The sequence below is a fragment of the Ixodes scapularis genome, unplaced genomic scaffold (genome assembly GCF_016920785.2).
Source record: "Ixodes scapularis isolate PalLabHiFi unplaced genomic scaffold, ASM1692078v2 PGA_scaffold0__279_contigs__length_252992795, whole genome shotgun sequence".
Taxonomy (NCBI): domain Eukaryota; kingdom Metazoa; phylum Arthropoda; class Arachnida; order Ixodida; family Ixodidae; genus Ixodes; species Ixodes scapularis.
The window spans coordinates 30,330,574-30,355,695 of record NW_024609835.1 but is presented as its reverse complement, the minus strand read 5'-3'; the positions used below and the strand labels follow the sequence as shown (position 1 = coordinate 30,355,695).

Here is a 25,122-nt window from a genome sequence, read left to right as displayed (position 1 = left end):
TTCGTTGCAGTTTATATTGAATTCAAAAGGAGCTTAGAGCCTTTTCAGTTGTCGTTGGTCGAGTTTAGGTTTTGGTCTTCGGTGTTTTAGCAAACACCCATATCGTGATAGGTTTAGCCGAGTGCTGCTACCATAGGCGCATCTGTCGCTCAACCAAACCGACCTCTTGGTTCCGCACCTTGCCAGGTGGAACAGCAGGCATAAATTCTAGATTGCAGCTGTTCTCAGCTATTTTACATCTGCAGTGATTTCAAGTCTTGTGGCGACTGTGATAACGCCAGAAGTAGAGGCAGAGACGTTTTTGCTTTTTTTTTTCAGACTAAATCGAGATTTCACCGGAGCCAGAAAGTTTGATGAGTAGGAACACAGCGCTTCTCATATACTACCGCATGAGGAGTTTCACTTTCTTTGTATTGCATAACTTTCCTTCTTAGGTAAATGTATACAATCTGACCGTATCGACTACAGCCTTGTTTATGCGTCCATGCATTCAGTATCCTCGACGAATTTCGTATTCTTCGCCGTAGTCTGTATACATGTCATGTTGACAAATCCGTTGCGGTCGGACGCCTCTCTCGAAGGATCTTTGGAATACTTCACTAAAAAGCCGCAAGATGGCACGTACCTCACTAGGAAGTTCATTATGAGGTGTTTGCGGGCTTTAAATACGTGCCATATTTACCGGACTATAGCCCGCAGGGGCGAATTTTGGGTCAAAAGTAAAAGTATTTGCTTAGATAATCCGCACCCGGTGCATAGTCGGCACGTGGCGCATAGTCCGCACTTAGTGCCTAATCTGAACGTAAAAAAATGATCATACGCAGCACACCTTGACAAATGCATGCTGTATTAGCACGCAAAGAAGCTTGTATGATGCATAAATCACTAATAATAAACTCTGTTAGTCATAAAATCCTTCGCGTCTTGTCAAAGTGAGCGATCTAGAAAAATACAAAACCTTGTATAGGCCGCACTTGTAGATAGTCCGCACCGGGTTAATTTTCAACCTTTAAACATGTATTGTCCACGAGCTATAGTCCGGAAACTACGGTACATGTCAGGGCCTGCACACGGGTCAAGATTTTTGTAGGCAGCCTCTGTAGGTGAAACTCTTAGGGCGTCGAGCTCCGGGACAGGTACCAGTTTGACAGAAACTTGGCAAGAATATACTGGCAGTAATTCGGTATAAATATGACTACCAAGTTTAGCGGTTAGTTTCATCGGAATCTTGCATGACGAAGCAGTAGGTTTAGACATATGCTTCGAGAAAGGGTTGCTGTATTCATAACTTATGTCTCTATGGGGAAGGTATGTAAAGATATATATGCTTAAGGAATATGTTATTCCTTATATTACATTTGTAAAGTTGAAACACTAACGAAATTCACACCAGCATTGGTATATGTGGCGTTAGAGGTTGGTTCACACATTTATCTCTGTGCATTTCTTGATAAAGATTGTGCGCAAATATATCTTAACGTTGATTAAAAAAAAGCCGTTTACAAATCCCTGTAACGCCGAATTGGAGCGCAGCTCTTGAGGAGGAGGAGTGAAGGGTACTGAGGGGAGGGTAGACCCCTCCCCCTTCTCCTCCTCTTCCCCTCATTCTTTAATATGCTCCGGGGAGGGGGTGTCACGTGACTTCGGGGAGGGGGTCACGTGACCTCGGGGAGGCGTGACCTGGGGGTGACCTCAAGGCCACGTGACCCCAAAGGTGACCCCCACGTGACCTTGGGGGTCACGTGACCTGGAGGGGTCACGTGACCTCAGAGGGGTCACGTGACCTCAGAGGGGTCACGTGGGGTCACGTGACCTTGAGATGACCTTGGAAGGGGTCACGTGACCTTGGGGAGGCGACCACGTGACCTCGGGGGTCACGTGACCTCAGAGGGGTCACGTGACTTGGGGGTCACGTGACCTTCAAAGGGTCACGTGGGGTCATCTTGGGGTCACGTGACCTTGAGGTGACCTTGGGAGGGGTCACGTGACCTCGAGGGGTCACGTGACCTTCAGGGGGTCACGTGACCTTGAGATGACCTTGGGAGGGGTCACGTGACCTTGGGGGTCACGTGACCTTGGGATGACCTTGGTTACGCCGACGCCGACGGCGACGCCAACGGCGACGCCGACGGCGACGCCGCTCAAGCCGGGAACGGGCCCCTAAGAGCTGCGCTCTAAAAGCGAAGGATATGTGTTCACTCCTTGATCGACAACGATATTGCCCAAAATGTTTGGTAAGACATCATTGATACTTTGTCCACAGAAAAGAGTGAAACGCCTTGCATAACAGTTAGCTGTATGTTTTGTGGATTTTTTTAACGCCGAAAATGCATATTACGTATGTTCCCTGAACGCGTATAAGCAAGCCATATCCCGTACAGCACCTGACCACGCCCCCTTGTCACGTGAGATGACGTCACTTCCGCCAGGGAAATTTGTCATGTCACGTGACCTGATGTCACTTCCGCTCCAAAACAAAATCCGTTGTTTTATTGGTTTGCGAATTGTCACGTGACATGACGTCACTCGCGCCGCTGTGGCAAGGTAAACATGGCGCCCGCCGCCGCCTGAAACACGAAGCCTACGCCGTCGATTATCGATGCAGTCGCGGCTGTAGCCAGAAACGCTTGAAACGCTTGAAACGCGTTGAGAACGCTTAGCGTTCTCAACGCGTCGCTTGATAAGAGCGAAGCAAGGATACTGCCAACGCCTACCGCTGGTTTCCGAAGTCTAGCCTTCTCTCGATGTCGCCGCTGGTGTAGACTTTATTCTTGCTGAGCAGGTTCGTCGGCGACGCGGCGGATGTGAACCATGTCATGCATGAACGCTTGCCTTTTTCGATACGGAAATATGCTCTGTCGTCACGAACGCTTAGGCTTACGGCGTAGGCTTTGTGTTTCAGGCGGCGGCGGGCGCCATGTTTACCTTACCACAGCGGCACGAGCGACGTCATGTCACGTGACAATTCGCAAACCAACAAAAACAACGGGTTTCGTTTTGGAGCGGAAGTGACGTCAGGTCACGTGACATGACAAATTGCCTTGGCGGAAGTGTCGTCATGTCAGGTGACAAGGGGGCGTGGCCAGGTGCTGTACGGAATATGGTTTGCTTATGCGCTCCCTGAACAGAATTAATTTTGTCAGAGTGTGACAGGAATGATAACCTAAAGCTGCATTCACACCGAAGCGATCGGGAATGCGGATGCTTAAAAGTGCCGTTCAACTTTACCCTTATAAGATGCCGAAAATGAGCGATTCAGCGTTGTTAGAAAAAATCAAACGCCGAAAAGTTTTCTTTTTTCTTAACCGTGCTTTTTTTTTTTTTGTTGCTGGGTCATTGCATGGTTGATGAGAGCACACAATTTTGCGAGAATCGATCGGCATGACCCATTTTCGTTGGCGGTCTTCTGCAACAGACATTAATTCTTTGGGCAGCGACAGCGCAACTAGAATACATCATTCCATTTGTACTCAGCTCGAGCCTACAACGCCGCGGCGGCCATTTCCGATTCAAACAAATTAATCGTGCACTCCCTTTAAACTGGTTCATTTTTGTCGGCACACGAGCTCGTTAGAGAAAAACAAAAAGAAAGCGTATAAGCAGATATGACCAATGCTTTTCTTCGGTCGCAGTCGTCTCGTGGTGCCATTAAAGACTCGTTAGGGAGAAACAACCACGTCGCATTTGGCCCGTTGAAAATTTCTGTGCGTGATGTCAAACGACACCAGAGGGCGTCCGTTCATGGTTTTGATATTTACTGCGTTACGTCCAGAGTTGTGCCTTGAGTCTTGCGCAAGTTTCTAGAGCAAAATAATTTGGGCCTTTATGGCTCGCCGTTGAAGTTAGCCATAATGATCCTTAGGTTTTGCCTCCTAGACTTTCTTTTTATTCGGTTATGATATTGAAAGACGTTACATTTAAAATAGATTGTCGAATCTCCTCTTTCTCAGAAGCACATAACTTTTCGATATAGTCTATACTGGCGGCGATGGACTCCGATACCGGTACACAACCGTCCGCATGCCGTCGTAGATGATTGCGGACGGCTGTTGACGACACCCCCGCAGCGCAGGAGCGGCTGCAGTTCCAAAATGTCTTGCCTCAATCACCTTACAGCCCAGACCTCGCGCCATCAGACTTTTGGCTGTTTTCCAAGATGAAGTAACATCTTAGGGTGCACGGCTTGCACCCTAGAACGAGGTTACCCATGCATCGCGCCGCTGGTGCCGTCAACAGCCGCCCTTAATCATCTTCGACGGCATGCGGAGAGTAGTGCACTGGTATCGGAAGTGCATCGGCGCCGATGGGGACTATAGTGGAAAGTGATGTTCTCTTGGGAAAAAGGAGATTCCAAACTTTCCTTCGAATCTTTCGATTACATCGCTGAATATTGAAATTACAGCCTAGGAGACAAAACTGATTGATTCCCCCTCGTATTCCTGAATCATCCCGGACCATCTTAAAGTGCGTACTTTTTTCAGACTTTCGGGATGCTAAAGCTCACTGAAAGCAATAGAAAGACGTTCCGCGGGCTAATAGGGACTTTTAGCAAACCGCTGCCTAGTTCCGTGTACCGCACTACCAGAGCCTTTGAAGCGTGCTTTTAAGCGCGCGGTATCACGGTATCACCCGGGCGCACGCTTCAAAGCATGCTTCAAAGGCAGTGATACGCGGAGCACGGTAACGGTTTGCTAAATGCCCTTATTACGTTTTTTTACGTAAATGCGAGTTATGCCGAAACTAGAAGCGCAAGATTGTTCCTTGGACGGTTGTTTCCCTGGTCGTGCACGCACGCGTAAATTGACAGTTCAATGCGTCACCTTTAATATATAGTAGCTCCTGCTTCGATCACACTAAAGGCCCATTCACATAGTACCGTTTTTTTTAGTTTTCTTACGTTACGTTATGAGTCGCCTAGGCAGTAATGCTTCAAATATCGCTTGCAAAGCTACCTCTTGAATTCTTTTCCACGCTTCATACGAAGCACAAATTTCCGGGCGATTCTAAATGTAAGCAGACGTCAGCTCCCGTAACATAACGGAACGTAAGAAAACGGTGCTGTGTGAACCAGCTTTCATAGCGTGTAGCACGAGCAGCATGTGCGTGATGGTAGCTTAGACAGGCTTACCATATGCCTTTTGTTTGCAATTATCTGTCGGCAACCTGCAACGCAGTTTGGTTTGTCGCTCTCTAGCGACTGATGCAAGAAACGTTGGGTATGCCTGGAAGTGGCGGCTGCATTGTTCAAACGTGAGCTATTACTTTGGTGGCGTCGCTTAGCCTAGTGTCTGAAGCAAGGAATGCTGGGTAAGCCAGGAATCCGTGGGCGTATAACACGACAGTACGGCGAAAGCTAAGGCCACGGCGGGCAAATGGGACCAACCGAGTGACGCACCTGACTACGTATCGCCGGAGTGCGCTTTCACTGCGAAGAAGGCTTTTCGTAGCGTCATACTCCCATAGGCGTACGTTGCAATCGTACGCGCAGCGCGTATAGGAGCCGTCGGCACGCACTGTAGGGCGTAGCGTTAACCCTTTGCCCAGTTACACCGAGGCCGAGTATAACCGTGGGCTCCCACTCTACTGGCGCCGCCTGGCTGTTTCCAGCTGGCTATAGTGAAAATGAGCTTAGACTCCGTTTTCATTTGAGTGGGAGCGTAACCGAAGCTACAAAAGCGACCTACGAGCTTTCAGCATCCCTACCAGGGTCGTGTTCCATGGAGGGCCGTCGTGGAAGCTGGCATCGCAGTTTAGTTTTGCATGCATCGCGTCCACACAAAGCTCTTCAGCAAATTGTCAATGTTCCTATCACTACCGCTATCGTATAGTTTACTCTGCTTTCGAGTCCTAAAGCATCCGGCGACTCTGGTTCCGCTGATTCACCGCGAGTGCTCGCGTGTTGTCTCTCGCAGGTCCTCCCGAGGTGCTGACGGAGAGCAGCAAGACGCGTGACGTGGTGACGGCCAACAAGGAGGAGGACGCCACCATCACGGTGGTCTTCTGCTCGGACCCCAAGCCCATCGAGGCCATCTGGGGGTGGGGCTCCTACAAGCTCAAGACGGGGAACTCCCTGGGACGCTTCGTCGCTGAGCCCCTCCTCGCGGTGAGCAGAACGTATATTTCCAGCATTGATGAAATTGACGCTTCTTTTCATTTGTTCGTTCCATCTTCTTGGCGCGGTAGAGGGTCATTGCATGAGGAAGTATAGATTTTTAGAATAGGAAGCCCCCACGGTTTGGGTCACCCGAGGATTTTCGTGTGTTGCACTGCGAACGTTCTCGTAAAGACCCCTATTCTAAAGGTTCATTTTGATCACGTGTTTTATATATGGCAGCGGCACACGCTAGCCGTAAATTTGTGTTTTTTAGACTTCGAAAACACTTACCACTACTCAGATCCATCAAAAGACATGGACATGTGCCTATCTAGTACGCCCTTAACAAAGGTCTTTGTGTCCTTTTAATGCCCACTGTGACAGCGCCTAAATTAGGCAAAATCCATGCCAGCCACGCACTTGCCATTCACCAGAAAACAAGCGCCAGCGCAGTTTTGCCGTGCACGGGAGCACTAATTGAACGCAAGGATCACGCCCTCATTCCATGGACGCTCTGACCGATTCAGTGCGTCGCATCGCTACAACGTCGATTAAAGTGAGCAGGCGTCATCTTGATGAGCGAGGGCGAGTGCACGGGCCTTCTACTTTTTGTGTTGGAATGGTTTCGTCTTGAAGCTGTGGGGTGTACGATTCGTTTAACAAACCAACACCTCTATTACAACTGCGCACACTCGGTCCATACGGAAGGTCGACCGTCTTGTCGCAACGACCGCTTTCAACTCTTTCCTGGCTCCCGATCGTCTCCGCCGCATACGACAATTGGTTACAAAATCCTGTTGCAGCTCTCGCTCTCGATCATCTTCGCCGAAGCCGCTGTCTAAAGTTAGAACACTGCTGTTACTTTGACGTGGTTGCCCATTGGTAATCTTATAATCTTTAAAAGAAATATTTCATATATAGCACGCTTGATTTGTTATAGAGCTACCAAATGTAATCACCCATTTTACGACAACAGCTTCAAGACCCTCATCTTGCTATTGGCGTCACTATTTATTTATTGTATTTACATTGCGTCCTGCTGCGCCCGTTAGGGCATTATAGCAGGGAGAGGGTTTACATAACCGGGTATAAAATTCACTTGGCGAATACGTCACAGGAATTGACGAGGATGGCAACGAATTCCAATATCTACCTATACGAACAAAAAATGATGATTGGCAGGATGACACAGTTTCCACTTTAAAAGGATGGTCTAATCTCTGGGACACATAGCACGAATACGTTAAGTATTTGTTCTTTTGAATGATGGTCTGGTCATGAAAAAAAGTGTAGACGACCTGAGGCTTTTTCGTCGGGTAGCTAACAATGACCAGTTTAGCTCGTCTTCCATTTTAGAAACACTTTGACGGGATTGGTAGTTATTTAAAACAAATGGAGCGCTCCGGTTTTGAATTATTTCTGTTTTATTTATTAGCTGGTTTGAAGTGGGGTCCCAGACAATGCATGCATAATCAAGCATTGATCGTATAAACGTAAAGCATGGTTCATCGCAGTGTTTGGAAAACAACAAACTTTGAACTCGCTGCCTGTCTTTCCAGAACAAAAATTCGCCGATTTGGATGCTAACCCAGTGCTGACAAAGGGGTTGCCTGAGTATGACCATCAAGGTCCCCGCAAAATATTCTGTCTCTCTTTCGCGAATCATTTTCTGCCATTCTTAAACATCCTTCTATATTAATTTTTCCAGTTGCTCCGATAAGTTTTGGAGTTAAAAATGGTGTAGGTTTAGGTCCAAACGAAGTACGAGATATAGCGCTATTTCAGCGCTTTTGCTAGGAGCTTCACATTCCGGACACAAAGGCAAGCCAGAGCAAAACATTGGTTTCCTTTTTTCACTAACTCTGTCTTTCAATCTCACGGCACGTTCAGCAAACCATCTACCCTTGACCAACTTTAAAGCGAGACAGCACCTAACAAGAAAACAAACTACTCTTTGGTTCTCCCGCGAACCCTCTGTAAACACATAAAGCGTGCTCTTTGCATTGTTCAAAACAGGAACACTCGCTGAGGTGAACGAACCAAAACACAACGTTGTAGTTCCCAAACGTAATGTTTTATGGATTATGGTAACTCGTGTAAATTGTTTACTCGCTCGTTCTCTACTATTGGCTCCGAACGGAAAAGCAAGAGAACGTAGTGCAGGGTTGATTCTCGAAGCGGGCCGAGTTCACCCCAAAAAGGACTGACGTTAGCGACAAGATTGACATGCCCCGTTTTAATTTTACCCTCGGCGCCTTTCCCCGCTTCCGCCTTCCGTCCGCTGATGAATTATTCATCCCGGCGTTCGTCAGCAGATTTAGCTGCTGTTGCTACTGTCAACTCGGAAATTTCCAGTTTCGGCTTCTGTTTCTGCTGTAGCTTTCGGGCGTTGTGCGGGGCTTAGGCTTGTCGGGCGTATTTAAGATTCAAAAATTATCCAAAACCTTCCCCTCGAAATGTCTCGGGTCGCTTCATTTTGTTTAGTTATTCACAGTTTATTTGTTGAGTTAAATTTTCTGGTTTGTGTACTTGGATGTCGGCTTTTTCGGAGGATGCATCACTGGCTGCCAAAAAATTGCTGTTTTTTCTCGGCGGCAATTTTGAACTTGTTGATTCTTAGGCACGTGATACGAGTATGTTTTATTTTGTTCGTCCGAAGGAAAAGTCAAGTCGGAAATTTCTCGAATACAGTTACTTTCTCTGAATTCGTAAAGGACTTTTCTTTTTTATTCTCCACGCTGAAAATTTTCCTATCAAATAAATTATACGTCGAACATTTTTCTTTTATTTTTTTTATTAAGATCTGTTGTTTACACGCTTGTTTGATTGAGCAGAAAGAAAGATTTCCGCTTGGTTAATTCAAATTCTCTGCGAATATTCTATCTGAAAACGCATTTAGGATAACACACTTCCTTCAAAGCCGATGAAAATGTGCATTTTATTCATAATTTGGAGACACCAGATTGTATCCAAAGAATTCGATAATATCGTTTTTTTTTTCTGCGGTATATTTTATTAGTACGTTATTTCTCGGATCAGAGAGAATTGGGCTTCTCTGGCCTTTCCGGTGAAGATATGGAAAAATAGTGTAATATAGGAAAAATAGTGTAAAATATTGGAAAATATTCGGACGCGTGCACGACAACCCGTCAGACGAGTCCTACGAGGAGTCGTAAGGATGGCCGAATTCGACCAGATGTCGGTCAATCGCGACGTCACATGAACGCGTGTGACGCCATGATTGGCTGGTTTCGGGTTGGATTCGGCCATCTTTCTCACATACAATCCAACAAACGTGTTTTTTGTGTGTGTGTTTGTGGTTGGCGTTTTTATTTTATGACTTCATTCTATTAAAACCTTGAGGTTGACGGGAAAGTAAAAAATTGCTTCATCCACAACCCCCACCCCCGGCTCACTCTCTCTCTCCCCCCCCCCCCCCCCCCCCCCCAGGGTTGTGCATGAACTGCCACTGTGCGTCCGTGGAAGTTCTAGTAAACCCCACGGGTTGTTCTGTTTGGAGCAAAATGTCCGTAATCGCTCTACTCGCAAGTGTTGTCGACAATCGAGGAATTTCCAGCGTTATTCCGAAATTCTTCGTCAAACAGTTATACGTATATAAGTCGTGGTTGCCACCTTTATAGCGTCTTCCTCAAGAAACACTTTCGTATCTGGAGCCAAGTTAAAACACACTTCACAGCGTGTGACACTGCTTTCAGAAGCAAAATATCGTCACTTTTTCATATTTATTGTTTTTATTTTTTTCTTCTGTGTTAAAGCATGGACAGACACCAAACCTTACCGCCTAAAAATGCCTGTCGAGAATGAGCACACTCCGACATTCCGCAGTTTTGATGACAGCTTTTTAGTTGTGGAATAAAAATGGAAAGCTCCGGAGATTTGTTTTTCATGCTAGTGTGTGTCGCATTCTCGAGATGAACATACTTCTAAAACAATATCTAGCGTTTACGCGATTTCTTCGGTATTTAATTCTTATGCACACGCAGCTATGCTGTTCTACCAAACAAATAAAAAATATTTGATCCGAAAAAAAAAAAACGGAGGAGATTACAATTTGTTACCGAAAATAGAACAGTACGTCTGTTCAGGCGCACAATGCGAGTACGGCATCGAGGAAACCAGTTTCCTCAGGCAACCTATCGTAATAGAAAGGCACGAGAGAATCGATAGCGGAATTGATTGTACGGCCGTTTCGCGATGTCGCGAAAGCTTGTCCTAGTGCTGTAAACACGCTAGGCTTCCCATTATTATTTTTCTCTTTTAATGAGAGGCATCCCGTTCGAGGTGATCTATACGCCGGATGGCCCCTGCATAGGAAATCAGTCGGAGGGCACATTCGCCCTCACCCGTGTGGGCTTCGTCGGAAAACTCTTAGGCTTCTTCACAATAGCGTACAGTTGTTTTACTTTCAAATATTCAGGGGTATCGAGTGGTCCCCGCAGAAATCTCCCGAGGTACCGCATGTTTTTGATTTTTTTTTTTTTTTGCAACTTGTGGCATGGCGTATTTTTTTCTCCTTTTGGATGGTTGTACTTCTTCGATTTAGGCAACACCGCTGCGCCGTATTCGCGGCCCCGCAAGCATTGCAGATGTGTTTATGTACGCGGACTCCCTGAACCAATCAATGATCGACTCTGTATCACGTGACGGCGCTCGTCCTTTGGTCTTTAAAGGGAAGCTGAAGCGGTTCTGTGTTTGAGGAACAATACCGAAATCGTCTTCATTTGGCCTCCAGGATCACAAATATCAAGATTTTTTTTGTTTCTTTTGTTTTCAATTTGGTGCACGCAAGCTGCAGAAATTAATTTTCCAAGTAGCGCTGAAAGCCATCCTTCCCAGAACATGACGTCGTATTATGACTTTTCGGATTCTGCGCTCTCGTGCACCTTCAGTGCCCTTTAAAGCTATGCACGCGCACTCTTAATATTTTAAGAAAAGGTCACGTAGGGAGAAAATATACTTGGCAAGCTTGCAATTGTATGCTCTTGGCGACGATCCTGGTATGACGTCACGACTGGTCGGAGATTTTTGGTGTTTTCTCGCGTTCAGTTACACATTCGCGGAAAACGAACGTGATATTCAGATTCACGGGATAAAAATACGCCAGAATTCACATATGAGTCGCTTTTTTTTTAAGGAAAGAGGTTTTCAGCTTCCTTTCAAGGAGCGTAGTCAACTGTCGCGACGCTGGCAGGTCATTGGCGTGATTTGCAAGGTTCACACCTCTGTCTGCTTGCAGCGGTGAATGACGGATGAGTCGTATGCCTATTGAGTTCCCAACAACAAACAAAAAACGCAAAAGCATCCTTTATACTCAAGGCTCACAACGTTATTAAATTCGCCACGACGTTTCGATTTCCGTAAAGTATCATCGCATTTCTGTATCAGACTTGGTTGCTTATAAATTGCAGTCAGTCGAAGTTCGCCTCTTTTTTTTATCTTCTTTCTACCTCTGCTGGCATTTGCGTAGACATTCATTTTTTAATCAGCATTACTCCATGCAGTGTAGCTGTCAGTTGGGAGACATGATAATAACACCTCAGACTGTGAGGAGGAAGCGTTAAAAAAATTTCAAGTCGAAGGAAATGACAAGAGTACAAAGGAGAACGTTTTCTACGGTTTTCTTGTTTTTCGACTTGAAAATTTCGTAATTGTTTTACACTACAGCCTCACCTGTTTTATGATTAATTATCATCAGGTCGCCTGCACATTCATTTTTGTTTTAGTTGGAATGGCCCATCTGGCATGCGCCTAAAGTGTTTTCATTATTAATTTTTTTCAAGAGAGCGTACGATTGTCAATGGCAAATGGAATAATACCTTGCTGTTGTTGTCATTTGTTTTACTTTCTTCAGTTTAGTATATCCCCGTAGTTTTAATGTCAATTGTCATACGCCATCGGTGCGCGCTATCATCTACACTGTAAAAGCCTGATGGAGAGGCAAGGGTTACAGCAGTGAAAGTGGGAGAAGGAGCAAACTCGGGAGATAAGTTCTGATGTTAGCGCCAAGCAGCGGCAGAGCAAAGGCTAAAATGAAATGCTCATTTGTCGCTTCTTATCAGGAGCCCAATTCTTTGTTGTTCACACTGTCGCGGCAATGCAGATTTTAAAAACAAGATTGCGGTGTGTCGCGGCGGAATTAACTAAAATACATCTTGTTCTTCCCGCAGAATATGCACTGTTATGCGTGTTTGTGGTCGCTACTTGACCATGCAGAGTGTCCAGAATTATGAAAATATATTGGAGGAAGACATATGTTCTACTTCAAAAAGTGCGCTTTCTGATGTAGTATGTTGGCTGTCGTTATTTGTGAAATACGATGTGCAGAGCCACGGGCCTTTTATTTGTGGTAGAAGTTGGTCATTCCAATAGTCGTGGTAAACCTGACAAAAATACACGTAGTCCCTTGTGTTTGATAACTGCCAGAGATTCCGTGTCACAAACGACACACGTCTGATATCTACAAGTGGTTCTTTTTTGTGTGTCTTTTTTGTTTCAATTTAGCTAGCCTTTATAGTCAGCCTTTTACTTAAGCGTATTCCCAGCTTGAGCCTTTTACTTAAGCGTATTTCCAGCACGAACTTGTGCATGTTACTCCGCCAATTCAAACAATTCACTTCGCATGTTTCCGCCAAATTTCGTTTGTGCTTATTTACACTCTTTTTGTCCCTTCCAACACGTCACAATTTTTTTAAGAGTATAAATATATATATATATATATATATATATTTTTTTTTTTTCACTTTCTCCGCAGGATGAAGAACTCGAGGACTGCTACGAGTCGCGATTGGTGATCCAGAGGGTGGAAAGCGACGACTTCAGGAAGTTTACTCTCTTCGTAGACAACGGCAAAGGAAAAGCTTCCTACTCTGTGGCCTTAGAAGTTAAAGGTGCGCTCTTTTCTGCCCGATTGCAGACGGTTTTCGGTTTTTGGATTACTTGCACTTTTTGTTCACGTTTTCGTCACTTGGAGATTATGGAGCAAAGAAATCTCAGAGACCGTCGCGGCAAGGGTGCAGCGGACCTGTTTTAGTTTTTCTGCATGCCTGACCGGCTTGGTTGAAGTTAAAAAAACGATACAAATTCGTCAGAGATATTACGCATCGGGAATACCCGAACCGGGCATTAGCCAGAATAGAATGATTGCACTCATTTTCTAAACAACAACAAGAGCGGAACTTACGCTGTTCAGAGTACGTAATGAACGCATAAGGATCTTTAAAACGCTGCTTACCCACGCAGGAATTTCGCACGACCTGCGTCAAACTCCTCCTCGTCGAAGGAAAAGCGTTCCTTTTCTTTGCACATGAAGTATCGTGCACACAAGCTCGAATCGCGTTTACTGTGAAAATATGACGAGTTCACACAACTGCGATCTGGGATTGATCGCCTAGCTTTTCGCTTGCAAAAATAATAGACGAAGGGGGCGCTTTGTTTAAGTGACAACGAGCCCTATAATAATTTTTAGAAATTTATGTCGCGCAGCTTTTTTATTTTTTTTTTTATTTGCGGAGCATCCCAATTGAGAATCATCTAGATACAAGGGATGGAGGTCCTCCAACGACAAAAACCTGAAGTACGTTTTTTCTAGAGGTGTTTATGATAGCAGCTTAATTCTGGGTATAAAAAAAAAAAAAAATGTAGCTCTCCGCGTGGTAGTGCAGAAAGAAAAGCATGTTCCCACATTGTTAGACGTTTAATAACATCTGCTGGGCGCTCTCCTTTGTCAAAATAATATTGGCTTATAAAGCATTGTTTAAAAGAGACGAGTTCAAAATCGGAAGTTGCATACTTTATCACCGGCACGTCACTATAGTTGGAAACGTAAAGTCGTTAATGCATGCGGAGAATGTTTTCTTTAGAACAGTTCATACTTAACAACATTAGGAATGCCAAAGTCCAGTTATGGGTCTGCAGACTGGGATAGACTCTAAGTAAACAAGCTACACTTTTAAATTGTGATTTTTGTTCTTACATTCTGAATACTGCCCCCGTACTCGTATTTTCGCATGGTGAGATAGCACGCCGTTGAACTTGACGCCCAGTAATTGTTATGTGATACTATTGAAATTGCTCGCTAGTAATAATTTTCGTTACTTAATTTGGGTCACAATCACACGAATAATGTATGACAGTACGGCAATTTTAAACGCTGTTTTTAGCTTCTGCGCATGGTTCACAGTTTTCGATTAAATTATGAATTACAATATATATTAAGCTTAATTATTATTTGTCTTTAATAGAACTTCGCATTCGTAATGCAACGAACAGGTGTAAAGTTTGTGTTTTTATATACTCGCTGTTTTTTTTTAAAGTATATTTAAGAGCGGCAAAAAAGTGAGATACGCTAATTAGTATATTGCAGAAACTCATCCTTCATCCTCGTATGTTAGCGATTTTGAGCTCTGCATTTATAAGGTTGACATCTTTGCCCCTTAACCCACCCCATGACGGAACGAACCGTATACAAACGAGAAAATAACTATTTTGGCGAAGAGCAGTTCACTGAGTCGTGCTTGCCGGGGATTGAATACAAAGAGAACCATACTCTCCAGAACTAGCAGAGTAAGAAAACAAACACCTGTAGCAGACGGCCGCTTCCACTTTTCGGTACTTTTACACTGTAGTCCCTCGGGTGTCGTGTTATCACTTCGTGGCATATGAGATGGCGTCATTATTCGTTAAAAACGATGAAGAACGCATCACCATAAGGATTCATTGTTTCATGGTCCTTTAAAGCTGCCACATGAAGAACTTCATGATTGATTAACATGATGGTTGGTGATGTAATTGCGTATGCTTAACCGAATGCTTGTCTGTTTGTTTTTTTTTGTTTTTTTTTTCAGAGCCGCTGTCTATGACGCTCGTGATCGGCATCACCGTCGGTGGCATCCTCTTCATCATCGTCTTCCTAACGATTTTCGTGTACCTTGTTCGGTCAGAGAAGATGTGCTTCAAGCGTAAGTTGGCATTTCACTTGCTACTTCGGGTGTGTAGGGGATATGGAACACGTGACATTTGAGTGATGACCGAACGAAGCATAAAGATAGTGAAAGCTTGTAAGAATAAATTGTAAAAGAAACTCCTCTAATCAAAGCGAGTAAACCTATAGTAAGGTACATAAGCCTGAAGTACCTAAGCTTGTGAGAGAAACGTTGACTGCCGCTTTCAGCAAGTTACTTGCTCAAAGCAAGCAACTTGCTGAACACAAGCTTGTTTCAGTGGGCGTTTCAACTTTCAGCAAGTTACTTCATGAGTAATTCATAAAGTATTTGGTGTTTTTATTGTTCAGCGGCCGTTCACATAATTGTTTTAATGTCGTGATATTTTCGGACTTTAATGCAGCAATTAATGACAAAATCCTCATTCTAAAAGATAGAAATTTTTCCACTTCTTAATTTCTTTTTTTTTAAGCCATGGCTCCATTTTGCATGTTAAGATTTCCGCAGACCCACGGGAGCAGTATTATAACTACTTTCTTGCAGATACTGATACTACAAAAAAGCGGTTCGACCGCTTGAACGCCTGCGTGGATATTGTGGGACCTATAATGTAAAAAGAAGAGTGTCGCGCATGTTTCAAGCGACATGATCTCCACTTGTGTGGTCACGAGTTCGAGACTCCATCCGGCCGGTTTTGTTATAAAGAGAAGCTTTAGAAGCGTACAGTCTCCGGCAATATGAAAGACCCACTGGGAGCGCGTGGCCGAGGCGGTGGCTGGCGGGGGCGCTGCGAGCGCTCCGGGCAATTCCATTCTGCTTCGAGGGGAGGACGCTCACTCGGGACTCAGCCCAATCTGATAAGCGCGTTTCGCTTTAGCTGAGCCTGAGTGAGCGTCCTTTCCTCGAAGCAGAATGAAATTGCCCGGAGCGCTCGGAGCGCCCCCGCCAGCCACCGCCTCGGCCACGCGCTCCCAGTGGGTCTTTCATATTGCCGGAGACTGTACATTCCTGTGCGCATTCAGCAAGGCGCGCGCCATGCACGTCAAGACCCCCAGTAGAGCTGCTTTGCTGCGCTAGTCAAATTGCCGCTGGACAGCGGGAATAACAATTGCCTTATTTCATGACAGGATGACTCGTCGTTGTCCGAACATTAAAACGATCAATTCATTGTTTACCATCGGGACATCAGAGTAGTGTCGATAGAGCTGTTTAGACAGCGGCAGCAAGTGCCTTTCACGTATTACGTAGCCTTGTCCGCGTAAGTCCGCATCGATGTCGTGTGCTCCTCTGGTAATCCCTTCAGCGACACTTGGATTTTTTTCGGACGTTGCTGAAACGTTCCACGCAGCCCGTAGGTTTGCCTGCTTCTGCACCCCGTCTATTCCGCACATATCTCTCACAGCCGACTGCTCTCAAGGCTCCCTAGCAAAAACCGCCCAGTTTTTGTTTTTCTTTAAGGTATACTACCCGTACTGTACGTGATCGGGATAAATGGGAATTTTTAAAACTCGGACTCTTCGGAGACGAAAATGACTCGCAGACCCATTTTAAGTCCATTTTGTTCGCGGAAATCTCGCGGACAAATCTCCGAAACGACGGCGCGGAGCAGTCGTTGCACGTTTCGCGCTCAAATCACTTTCGCAAGAAGCCGATTTCTTCTCTTCCCGCCGTCGCTGTGGGCCCGAGACCGCGCCGTGGATGGATCGGCTGAAGGAGCGGAAATGGTCTGAGGAGAGGCGGGAAGGAATGTTCTTCTATCCCAGCGATTCTGGGAGGGAAAAAAAAGGATGTTTCCTTAACGGATTACCATATATGCACCCACCCGCACCCCTCCCTCTCCCCTCCTAAGGAAGAAAAAAAGGGAGTATCTTCTATAGTCTTTGCACATTCGTTGCATCGATGCCGTTCTCTGTCGTTGATAGGATAAAGGTTTGTCGGCTTTCGTCTCCGAGGCTATCAACATTTCGAGCGCGACACCGTGCACACGGGCGCGGCGGCGTGAACTCGCAAAATCGCTTTTCTGATCATGCCGAAAAGACGCCTCGATCGCTTTAAGGTTGCGCCGCGGCTTTCACCGCAGGCATTTCGGATACGTTTTCGCCCTGAAAGAAAGACACACGGTCTTTGAAGACGCTATTCGCGGAAGTTTGCGAGTTGTTCTTCGCGGAGTTTAGTGTGTGCGTTGCTTTCTTGGTGTCGGACGTTTCTTCTTTTGTTGTTGCAAATAAGGCCATCATCGAGTCGAATAAACACAATTCGCATAGTGTCCCGCTAGAGGCTGGTTCTGTGCTCACTAGCTTCCACAACTTCTACCTCTTTATCTCGCTCTAAGCTCCCGTGTACTAGAAATCTAATTTCCTTCAGAGGGGATTGCGAGCAGTTCGCTTCGAGATGTTTGTGCTGCACCCAAGGACGAGCTTGAAACTCGAGGAATAGCTCGAAGAACGGAGCACACGCACGAGAGATCTGCCGAGGAAATGAGAGTTGATACTCACGCTCTTCACTCGTACTAGACGCGGTTTGCAACTCTTCGCCGCGGATTGTTTGATGACGAACTTTTAACTTCGAAACCCGCGCTTACGACACGGCGTAATCCTGTTATTTCGAGGCTTTTCGGCATGATCCGATTACGTCAGTTTCCTCTTGGGGCTTCTGTAACTTTTTTCGCGTACTTTGCTTTTGCAAGAACAATGAAGCTACTGGGTCTTTCAGGAAATAAAACAATCTGCTTGACTTGTCCTTTCCGCTCATCCCTGCGCAGGATCGCCGGTTTAATAAACGAGTGTTAGAATTGAATATTCAGTAATACCCCTTAAAAATATATCGTCCAACATAATATGAACATGATTGTAAACCTGAGACCGGGGCAGGAAGAAAACACAACAGAAGGTAGTAAAAGAGGAGGCAACGTCTCCTCTTTTAGGACGTTGCCTCCTCTTTTACTACCTTCTGTTGTGTTCTCTTCCTGCCCCAGTCTCAGGTTTACAATCATGTTCAACTTACACCAGCTCGCCTGCACTCTGACTATTTTTTCGTTAACATAATATAACCATATGAAAACGAATAATACACAAAGGATATTTTACGACAGCAGGGGAATTACAATGTAGTAAGCTACTTGTAAAGTATCTTTATGTGGATATTCCAGGCGTCCGCCAGTTATTACCTTCATGCTCTCAAAGATGAGACTATCAGGTCAGTATCTCGCAGCGTGCGACCAGGCATGTACGTACGGCGTAACTAGTAACGATTTCTACCTAGTTACTTTTTTATGTAACGAGTGACATTTATTTTTCTACAAAAGAACGAGTAACGTAGTTAATTACTTTTAATGCCAAGTAACGACTAACGGTATTTCGTTACTTTTGAGGAGTAACGTGTACAACACCATTTAAACAGCCTCGTTTGAATTCTACCCTGGGTATGCGTCTATAGCGACAAAGGCACATCGGCCACCCGTAGAACAACTAAATAGCCTGGCAGTATAGCAACGTTTATCGTTGAACCCACCAATCAAACTCTACAGCTGAGAACGTCCTTCACCCAGCGAACACAGTAAGGTTTGTTGGTTGAACCTTCTAGAATCGTGTACAGACCGAATGTAAACCCAGAGGTTGACAGCAAGGGAAGGCTCAGAGCCCATTGTCAACTTCGAACGAAGAAGCAGAGAGAACAAAAGGGAGAGGGGAATCCCAAATTCACCAGCTCTTTCTGAAGCACAACACTGCCGTCACTTCGGGTGCAACAGTAGAATGACTCTTGAGCGTCGCCGGAGACTCATAAAGCGGCGAAACATAACGGATGAGAGCTCCGAGAAGCAGGCTTCACTGTAACGACTACTGAAAAAAAAAATCACCCATGAAACAAAAGAAATGGAGTATTTGTTGGGCGTCAAAGTAACGAGGAAAGTGACACGTTACTTTGGAGATAACGTAACGCGTTCTTTTAAAAATTGGTAACGATTAATGTGTTTAGTTACTTCTTTAGCTAGTAACGAGTAACCGCATTTAGTTACTTCTTGTGAATTGCGTATATATGTCTCTGTGCCACTTTGCGCACGCATGTTCCCACACATGTTCCCCCACCTTCTAGGCGGATACCACTTTTTTTTTTTTTTTAAGCCTGAACTATGTACAGATACCTTTCTCTTAGTGACAATACCTTCTGAAGGGAAGGAAGCAATCTCTACGATAGTGACACAGAGCAATGTCCGTAGTTTGGACACAGGTTTTATTGGAGTCACTGACGCTATTTATATGCATTTTCAGGTTGTGAAGAAAAAGTATTTTGATCTCTCTGAATAGGAATTCAAAGTATTTCGGGAAATGGAGTTTTAATTGTTTTTGGCAATCTGAAAGTTGTAAGATGTCCTCGGTTTGTTTCATTTAAAGCCGAAGTAAATGTTTCCCTTCGTCGCGTCCACTCCATTTTCAGCTCGTATTCCCGGCAGTTACCTTTTCTAGAAGTCGCGCACCAAAGATCCCCATTAACCGTTTTAATTCCTATAAGATCGAGGAAATCTTTGAACGTTATTTATTCCCTCTTTCTAAACGTTTAGCTAAACGCAACGTTTTGGTCTTTCGCCTCGACCCTGGAGAAAACGTAAAAAAAAACCGGGAGAATCGTTTCCCAGGTAGTTTTAGGCCCTTAACGATTGAAGCATCAAACCTCTTTTGACAAATGCTAGCATTTGCACGCTTTCTGTTTTTAGAGTACTTTATGTTGTTGCGCCCGCATGGGTTCCGCACGAAGGTAGGTGCGTGCCTTGTGTTGACGTACGCAGGCGCCCAGGTTCGTGTTTATGCAGCCGTGGCGGCTGCGGCGCTTCCCGAGAAACTGCTCGTTTGCCTTTTCAGCCCGACGTGCCGCCCTTCGTATACCGCCCGCGGCGGAGTCGGTGAAGAGGAAAATGTTTCCGCTATATTTTGAAGTTTGATAAGAGGCGCACCTTTTCTTGTGCTGTTGTTTTTGTTGTTTTCTTTTACGGCAACTTCCGGCCACTTTTCGCGAGATGTCACGTTCCTTTCCTTTTTCCTGGAAAACCTTACGCGTTTGGTTTTTCGGCTCCTTCTCTTTTTTTTTTTCTTTTTTATTTTTTTTATTGACTGCATTCCCGAGGTCTTCCCCTCCAAAAAGCATGTCCTGAGTTTGTTTCCCAACTATCACAGGTAAGCCGCATGCACTTTGCGATTTTCTTTTCGTTTTTATTGAAAGTTTTGCTATGTTTGTTCCCATCGCATGCTTCCTGTGTCACGTTTTTGTTGAAAAGTTTACTTTACGTTCCCCGTCTACAGCCGGCAGTTTTCGTTTCTCCGTGTATCCTGTTGTTTCAAAGTTTATTTATTATGAAGGTGAGATTTCTTTTCTTGAATGCGCGAACACTTTTTTTTAGAGGACCAAGAAAGGTATTTCCGGGTTCGCGTTAGATCCTGTTATTCTTCTGTAACTTTTATTGGTAAAAGCTTATTTGCCTTCCCTCGTGTTCCGGTCACTTTAGCTTCGAGTTTACATATTGGTTCGATGGTTTCGCAAATATTGGAGAGTGTACAAGAAGACAGGTGTACCGTACACGCTGAAACTTTCACTAATGTCTTACTAAAAGCCCGAGCGAATGTTCCTTGAATACACACGTTTATGAAAGGGAAAAGTAATAACTTTTATTAAAGAGAAGTTAACACTCATCCATCCCATTGTCTGAATTTTAATGTTATTATTTTTTGTGCTCGTCCTTTTGTTTTTATTTTGCTAACAATATGACCTTTAATGGTAGATATCAGTTTGCCAACCTGAGCATAGTACGGTTGGAAATGCAGAAAGCTTATGTTGTCTTCTCTTCTTGGATTGGGTGAAACTGTCGCATCAATTTACATTTTTTTAATTTTTAGGAGCTTGTGTTTTTTGAACTTGAGATGCGAGCATAAATTTTTCAAAGCAAATTCGAAAATAAACAATAGAACCGTTTCATTAGCCATCATGGTGTGGACTGGACTTCACATGTAGTGCTGATAAGTCGACATATTGTTTTCTGTCTTCGACAGCTTAAGTTATCTTTCTAAGCTATGCAGATGTTTATACCTGGTATGACCCAAAAGAAATTGGCATTTAGTGTAATTGCCTGTAAAAAGGCTAATTGTTTCCGAACAACCATCTCGGGACAGAAGGGCTCTGGAACTCTTAATCTATTAACATTTAAGCTAAATGCTTCTCTGAGCATAATAGTTTCGTTTCACAATAACCCCACGGGTAAAATCACTTCCTTCCGAATTTGTTAGTAGTAACCGTAATGTCAAAATCCAGGTATAATAGTAAAATGTGGTCGATTTATTCGGTTGTAGTCACTGACCGCTTCAGGAATGCAAGGCGTGGCTTATGTTCACACTTAAGGCTTCGTGATTGGTCCCTGAGCGTTCCTATCGGTTAATGCTGCGACCTCACCGGTTACAGAGCGATAATAACATGCTCTGGACTCGCCATACCCCGCGTTTATTGAGGCATCTGCGTCTTTAAAGGCACGTTGTTTCTTAATTACCATATACCTTAGTTAGCTGCCATACCTTTCTAACATTGGTATACCTTTGTTGGTTTGCGATTTACTGTTGCATTACCTCTCTATGCTGACAGAAAGTCGTCTGCTTCTAACGTAGGAGTTGCGGTGACGTCAGAAAGGTGTGTCGAGCTCCGATTGGCTTTGATTGAAAGGATAGTGGGTAGACCTCAATGCTAGATGCTTTGAGGTGTACCCACTATTTTTTATTTTATTTTTCAATCAGCCAATGAGAGTTTGGCGTTCTGATATTATCGCCACCCCTGCAAAAGAAGCAGACGAACTGGCGCTCCGCATTACTTTCGTTTGCTCAACGTGCCAGTTGAAAACCGTTTCGTGTTGTTTTCTGTTCTTCACTGCAGGTACCAAGCCGAACAAGAACAAGCTGCAGCATGTGGACGACTACAAGGTTCCTTTGGGAAACAACTTGTAGGAGGCTTTGACGAGCCGCACTTTGGGACCCGTATATCGGTCCGATCGAGCGGCGTCTTGCTGTAAGAGAAAGGCTCACTGTTTCGGGCAACGACTTCGCGTCTCTCACGGTTTGCTCTGCTCGCTGGACTCGGCCGTCCGGCAACCCCAAGGTCGTTCGCTGTGCAACTCGGGGATTCCGTTCTCTTTGCACGGGGACAATAATGTACATAATGTGGTCACGTGGTCACGTACTCAGACGAGACTTGCCCCGCCGCCGTGGTTCGCGAAGAAGGTCAAAGGCGCCAAGCTTCGTGAAACCAGAAGAGCTTCGCGTTGTTTCCGATGGGCTGACCGTAAGGACCCCGTCTGTGGAACGCCTAAGAAAGATGAAGAGGCCAGGAAGCGGGCGGCGTTACATCATGGACGTGTAAGCCATTTCGAGTGTTTGGATATTCATATTCCTCGGCTGGAATGTGAGGGGCTGTTTCTGGATCGGACCGATCGTTGCCAGCGTTCAGCAGGGTGAATTCGGCGGCTTCGGAGTTCGACAGGTGGTGTCGTCGAAGCGGTTGGGGATGACGTGGACTGCTTGTGTGTTTTAACTGTCTCCTGTCGGCGCATACGCATGCAGCGGTGGTGGAAGATATCTCAAGGGCAGAAGACAGCCACACGGCGAACGCACTAATGGTGATTCATTGGGACGGAGTTTATTTGTTTTCTTCTAAACAGATCGGGGAGGGCGCTTTTGTTCTGCGTGAGTCGATGTGAATGATATCATTGTTTACAAAGTGTTGCTACAATTTCCTGTTTTAATTTTTAATCGCTTCCGTTTTTATATTTCAATACAAAATGCGCGCTTGATTGCGCGCGTCTTTGACTAAAATCCACGGCCAATATGAATGGGAATAGATAGGTCGATTACCGTGGCCTGCCAACCATGGCCTGAGTCGCCGATGTTAATGAGACAGTGCTTTAAAACGGGCGATCCTAAAGTTCCTCTTCGATCACCCTCAAAATGTCAAAGACTAGGTGGGTCCGCATCAGCAAGCTCTGCTCGAACGAAGCTCACATGATTCAGTACAGTTTTCCCGGAGCTGTATATCAAGGTGTCGGCCTTCTGAAAAGGATGCTTAGACATTTCGTCGCCTCAAGGAGGCATAATTAATATTTAACACACTGAAATTCATCTCAGTGTTGCGTTTCCTAAGGTGTCGGGGACTGTAAGTGTTCACGACTGTCTTTAATTACCCAAAATTAATGTTCGAAGTAAGTGTACAATGACAGGACGGTGGCCGATTACGGCAACTGTAACGGACCATACGGCCGTCGGCTGAGGATGACGCCACTTCCACCGGTGCGTTCTCACGGGCGCTTCTAGCCTCCTGCACTTTCGGAAACATCTTTATGTACACATGAGGGCTATGAACTCAAAAAAAGTATTATTTATCTCTTTAGATTTCTTTCAATCTAATTGGAATGGTGTGGAGGTACGCAGTGGTCGGTGGCAAAACAGGCATGCGCCATATTTTTAATGGAAAATGCGTGACCGTCGGAACACTAAACAGAATGTCCTCCTCATTGGGTTAACTGAATAAAAAATGCTATTATTCGTGTTTCGGGTGTGTCGCAGTACAGTGTACGCTCAATAACACTTTTGAGTGCGTAGGATGGTCGTCGTTGTGGGTGATGGCATTTTTTTTGTGGGGTTAATGTTTCATGCCTTGGAGTCAGTAACCGTACGGCCTTAGAAAAAATAGTATTTTTTTTTTCGTTATACACACTGCCGTAAATGTGAAACTTTGAAATTGGGATTATTGACCAGCGAAACAGGTAACTGGGGATACCCCGATTTTGGCGACTTTTAACTCTTGTTGGCCTTTGCTTTCATGTTTTGCGCGCCGTTAAATGTTTCTGGAAGTTTTTTGTTTCTTTTTTACTCGTATCGGTGTTGCTTGTTTACTGAAGCCTTTGATACTGTTTGTTGAATGCCAATAAATAGACGTTATGGTACACACTTTGCGCTTGAATTCCTTCTTGAATTATCAGTCTGCTTCGGCTGTTCTGAAGCCCAAAGGTATGTAATCTGCGAATGAAGCCTGCTGGATATTTTCTGGTGTATTGATTGACAGCCTCATGACGCTAGGCGTGGCTAATCTTGATGATGTTCGGAGCTCTTGATTGCTTCTACAACAATGGTGCTCCGATTTCAATTATCACATCATTGGTGCGGGCCATACACCCTGCTATTTATGCACAACAAACATTTTCCTGCGCGTCTACTTTCTCACATAGAACCCGAAACACCAGTCACTTCGACTGACAGCGAAGAAGGTTTAAACGGGAGCTCCGGCTAATTTTTCCTTAATGTCAGCTGATTTGTCTCAGATTTGTTGGAAGACACGAACGGACACGGTTAAATTAATTACAAAAGAAAAAGTTTTCGCGAGATTAATCCATTTTTATAAATGACCCCCATCGCCTTTTTAAGCTCATTTTCTCTACTGGCACTTCTGCGAAACGTGATGAGAGATGGTGGTAAATGTCACCATTTGGACAGTACCTTTTTGTTCCCAACAATTTACAAAAAAAGAAGAAAAATTGCTGTTGTGAAATTAAAGTTATAGAAGCTCACTGCAGCACTCACTCTCAGCAGCACTAGAAACGATGCACGACATTACTTGTTTTCTTTTTACACAACCTTCTCGACCTGCAACATTTACAGCCTAGACGTCACACCACTGAAAATTTCGGGGGAATCTAAAATTGGCTTCTGTCATCACGTTAATTTGCGCCTTCTTTTCAGCAGCGTCTTTTAGCATGCCAGGGAAAATAACATCCGTGTACTAAAAAAGACGTGGTTATTTTGGTATTAAAAAAAAGTAGCCTTTTATATTTTTGTAAGGTATTAAGAAGGCGTTTTCAGGAGTAAAAACGTACATATGATTTAGCCATTGGCATGATCCAGCTCTACAACGTCACCATGCGCTATGGAGAGTATTTACATGTGGTAAGGGTAGGACGAAATGTCGGCCGTGCATAATAGCCGTGCAGGTTCAGCGGGCATGGAAGTAGAGCACGGTGCTGTGGACAGGCAAGTTCTCGGTTTTGTT

The 25,122-nt window shown here is 44.8% G+C and overlaps 1 protein-coding gene across 2 annotated transcripts in view; it reads left to right on the top strand.

Moving 5' to 3' along the window:
• Positions 1 to 25,122, top strand: part of LOC8035533 (kin of IRRE-like protein 1) — a 522,359-nt gene that overhangs the window by 474,388 nt on the left and 22,849 nt on the right. The window contains exons 7-10 of one of the 2 annotated variants that reach the window (XM_040504440.2): positions 5,913 to 6,103; positions 12,867 to 13,002; positions 14,959 to 15,072; positions 21,961 to 24,026. In XM_040504440.2, the coding sequence (XP_040360374.2) occupies positions 5,913 to 6,103; positions 12,867 to 13,002; positions 14,959 to 15,072; positions 21,961 to 22,031 (512 nt within the window). In that variant the 3' untranslated portion in view covers positions 22,032 to 24,026. Of the gene's footprint in view, positions 1 to 5,912; positions 6,104 to 12,866; positions 13,003 to 14,958; positions 15,073 to 21,960; positions 24,027 to 25,122 lie in introns of those variants that run through there. The other variant, XM_029974488.4, reaches the window with a different exon arrangement.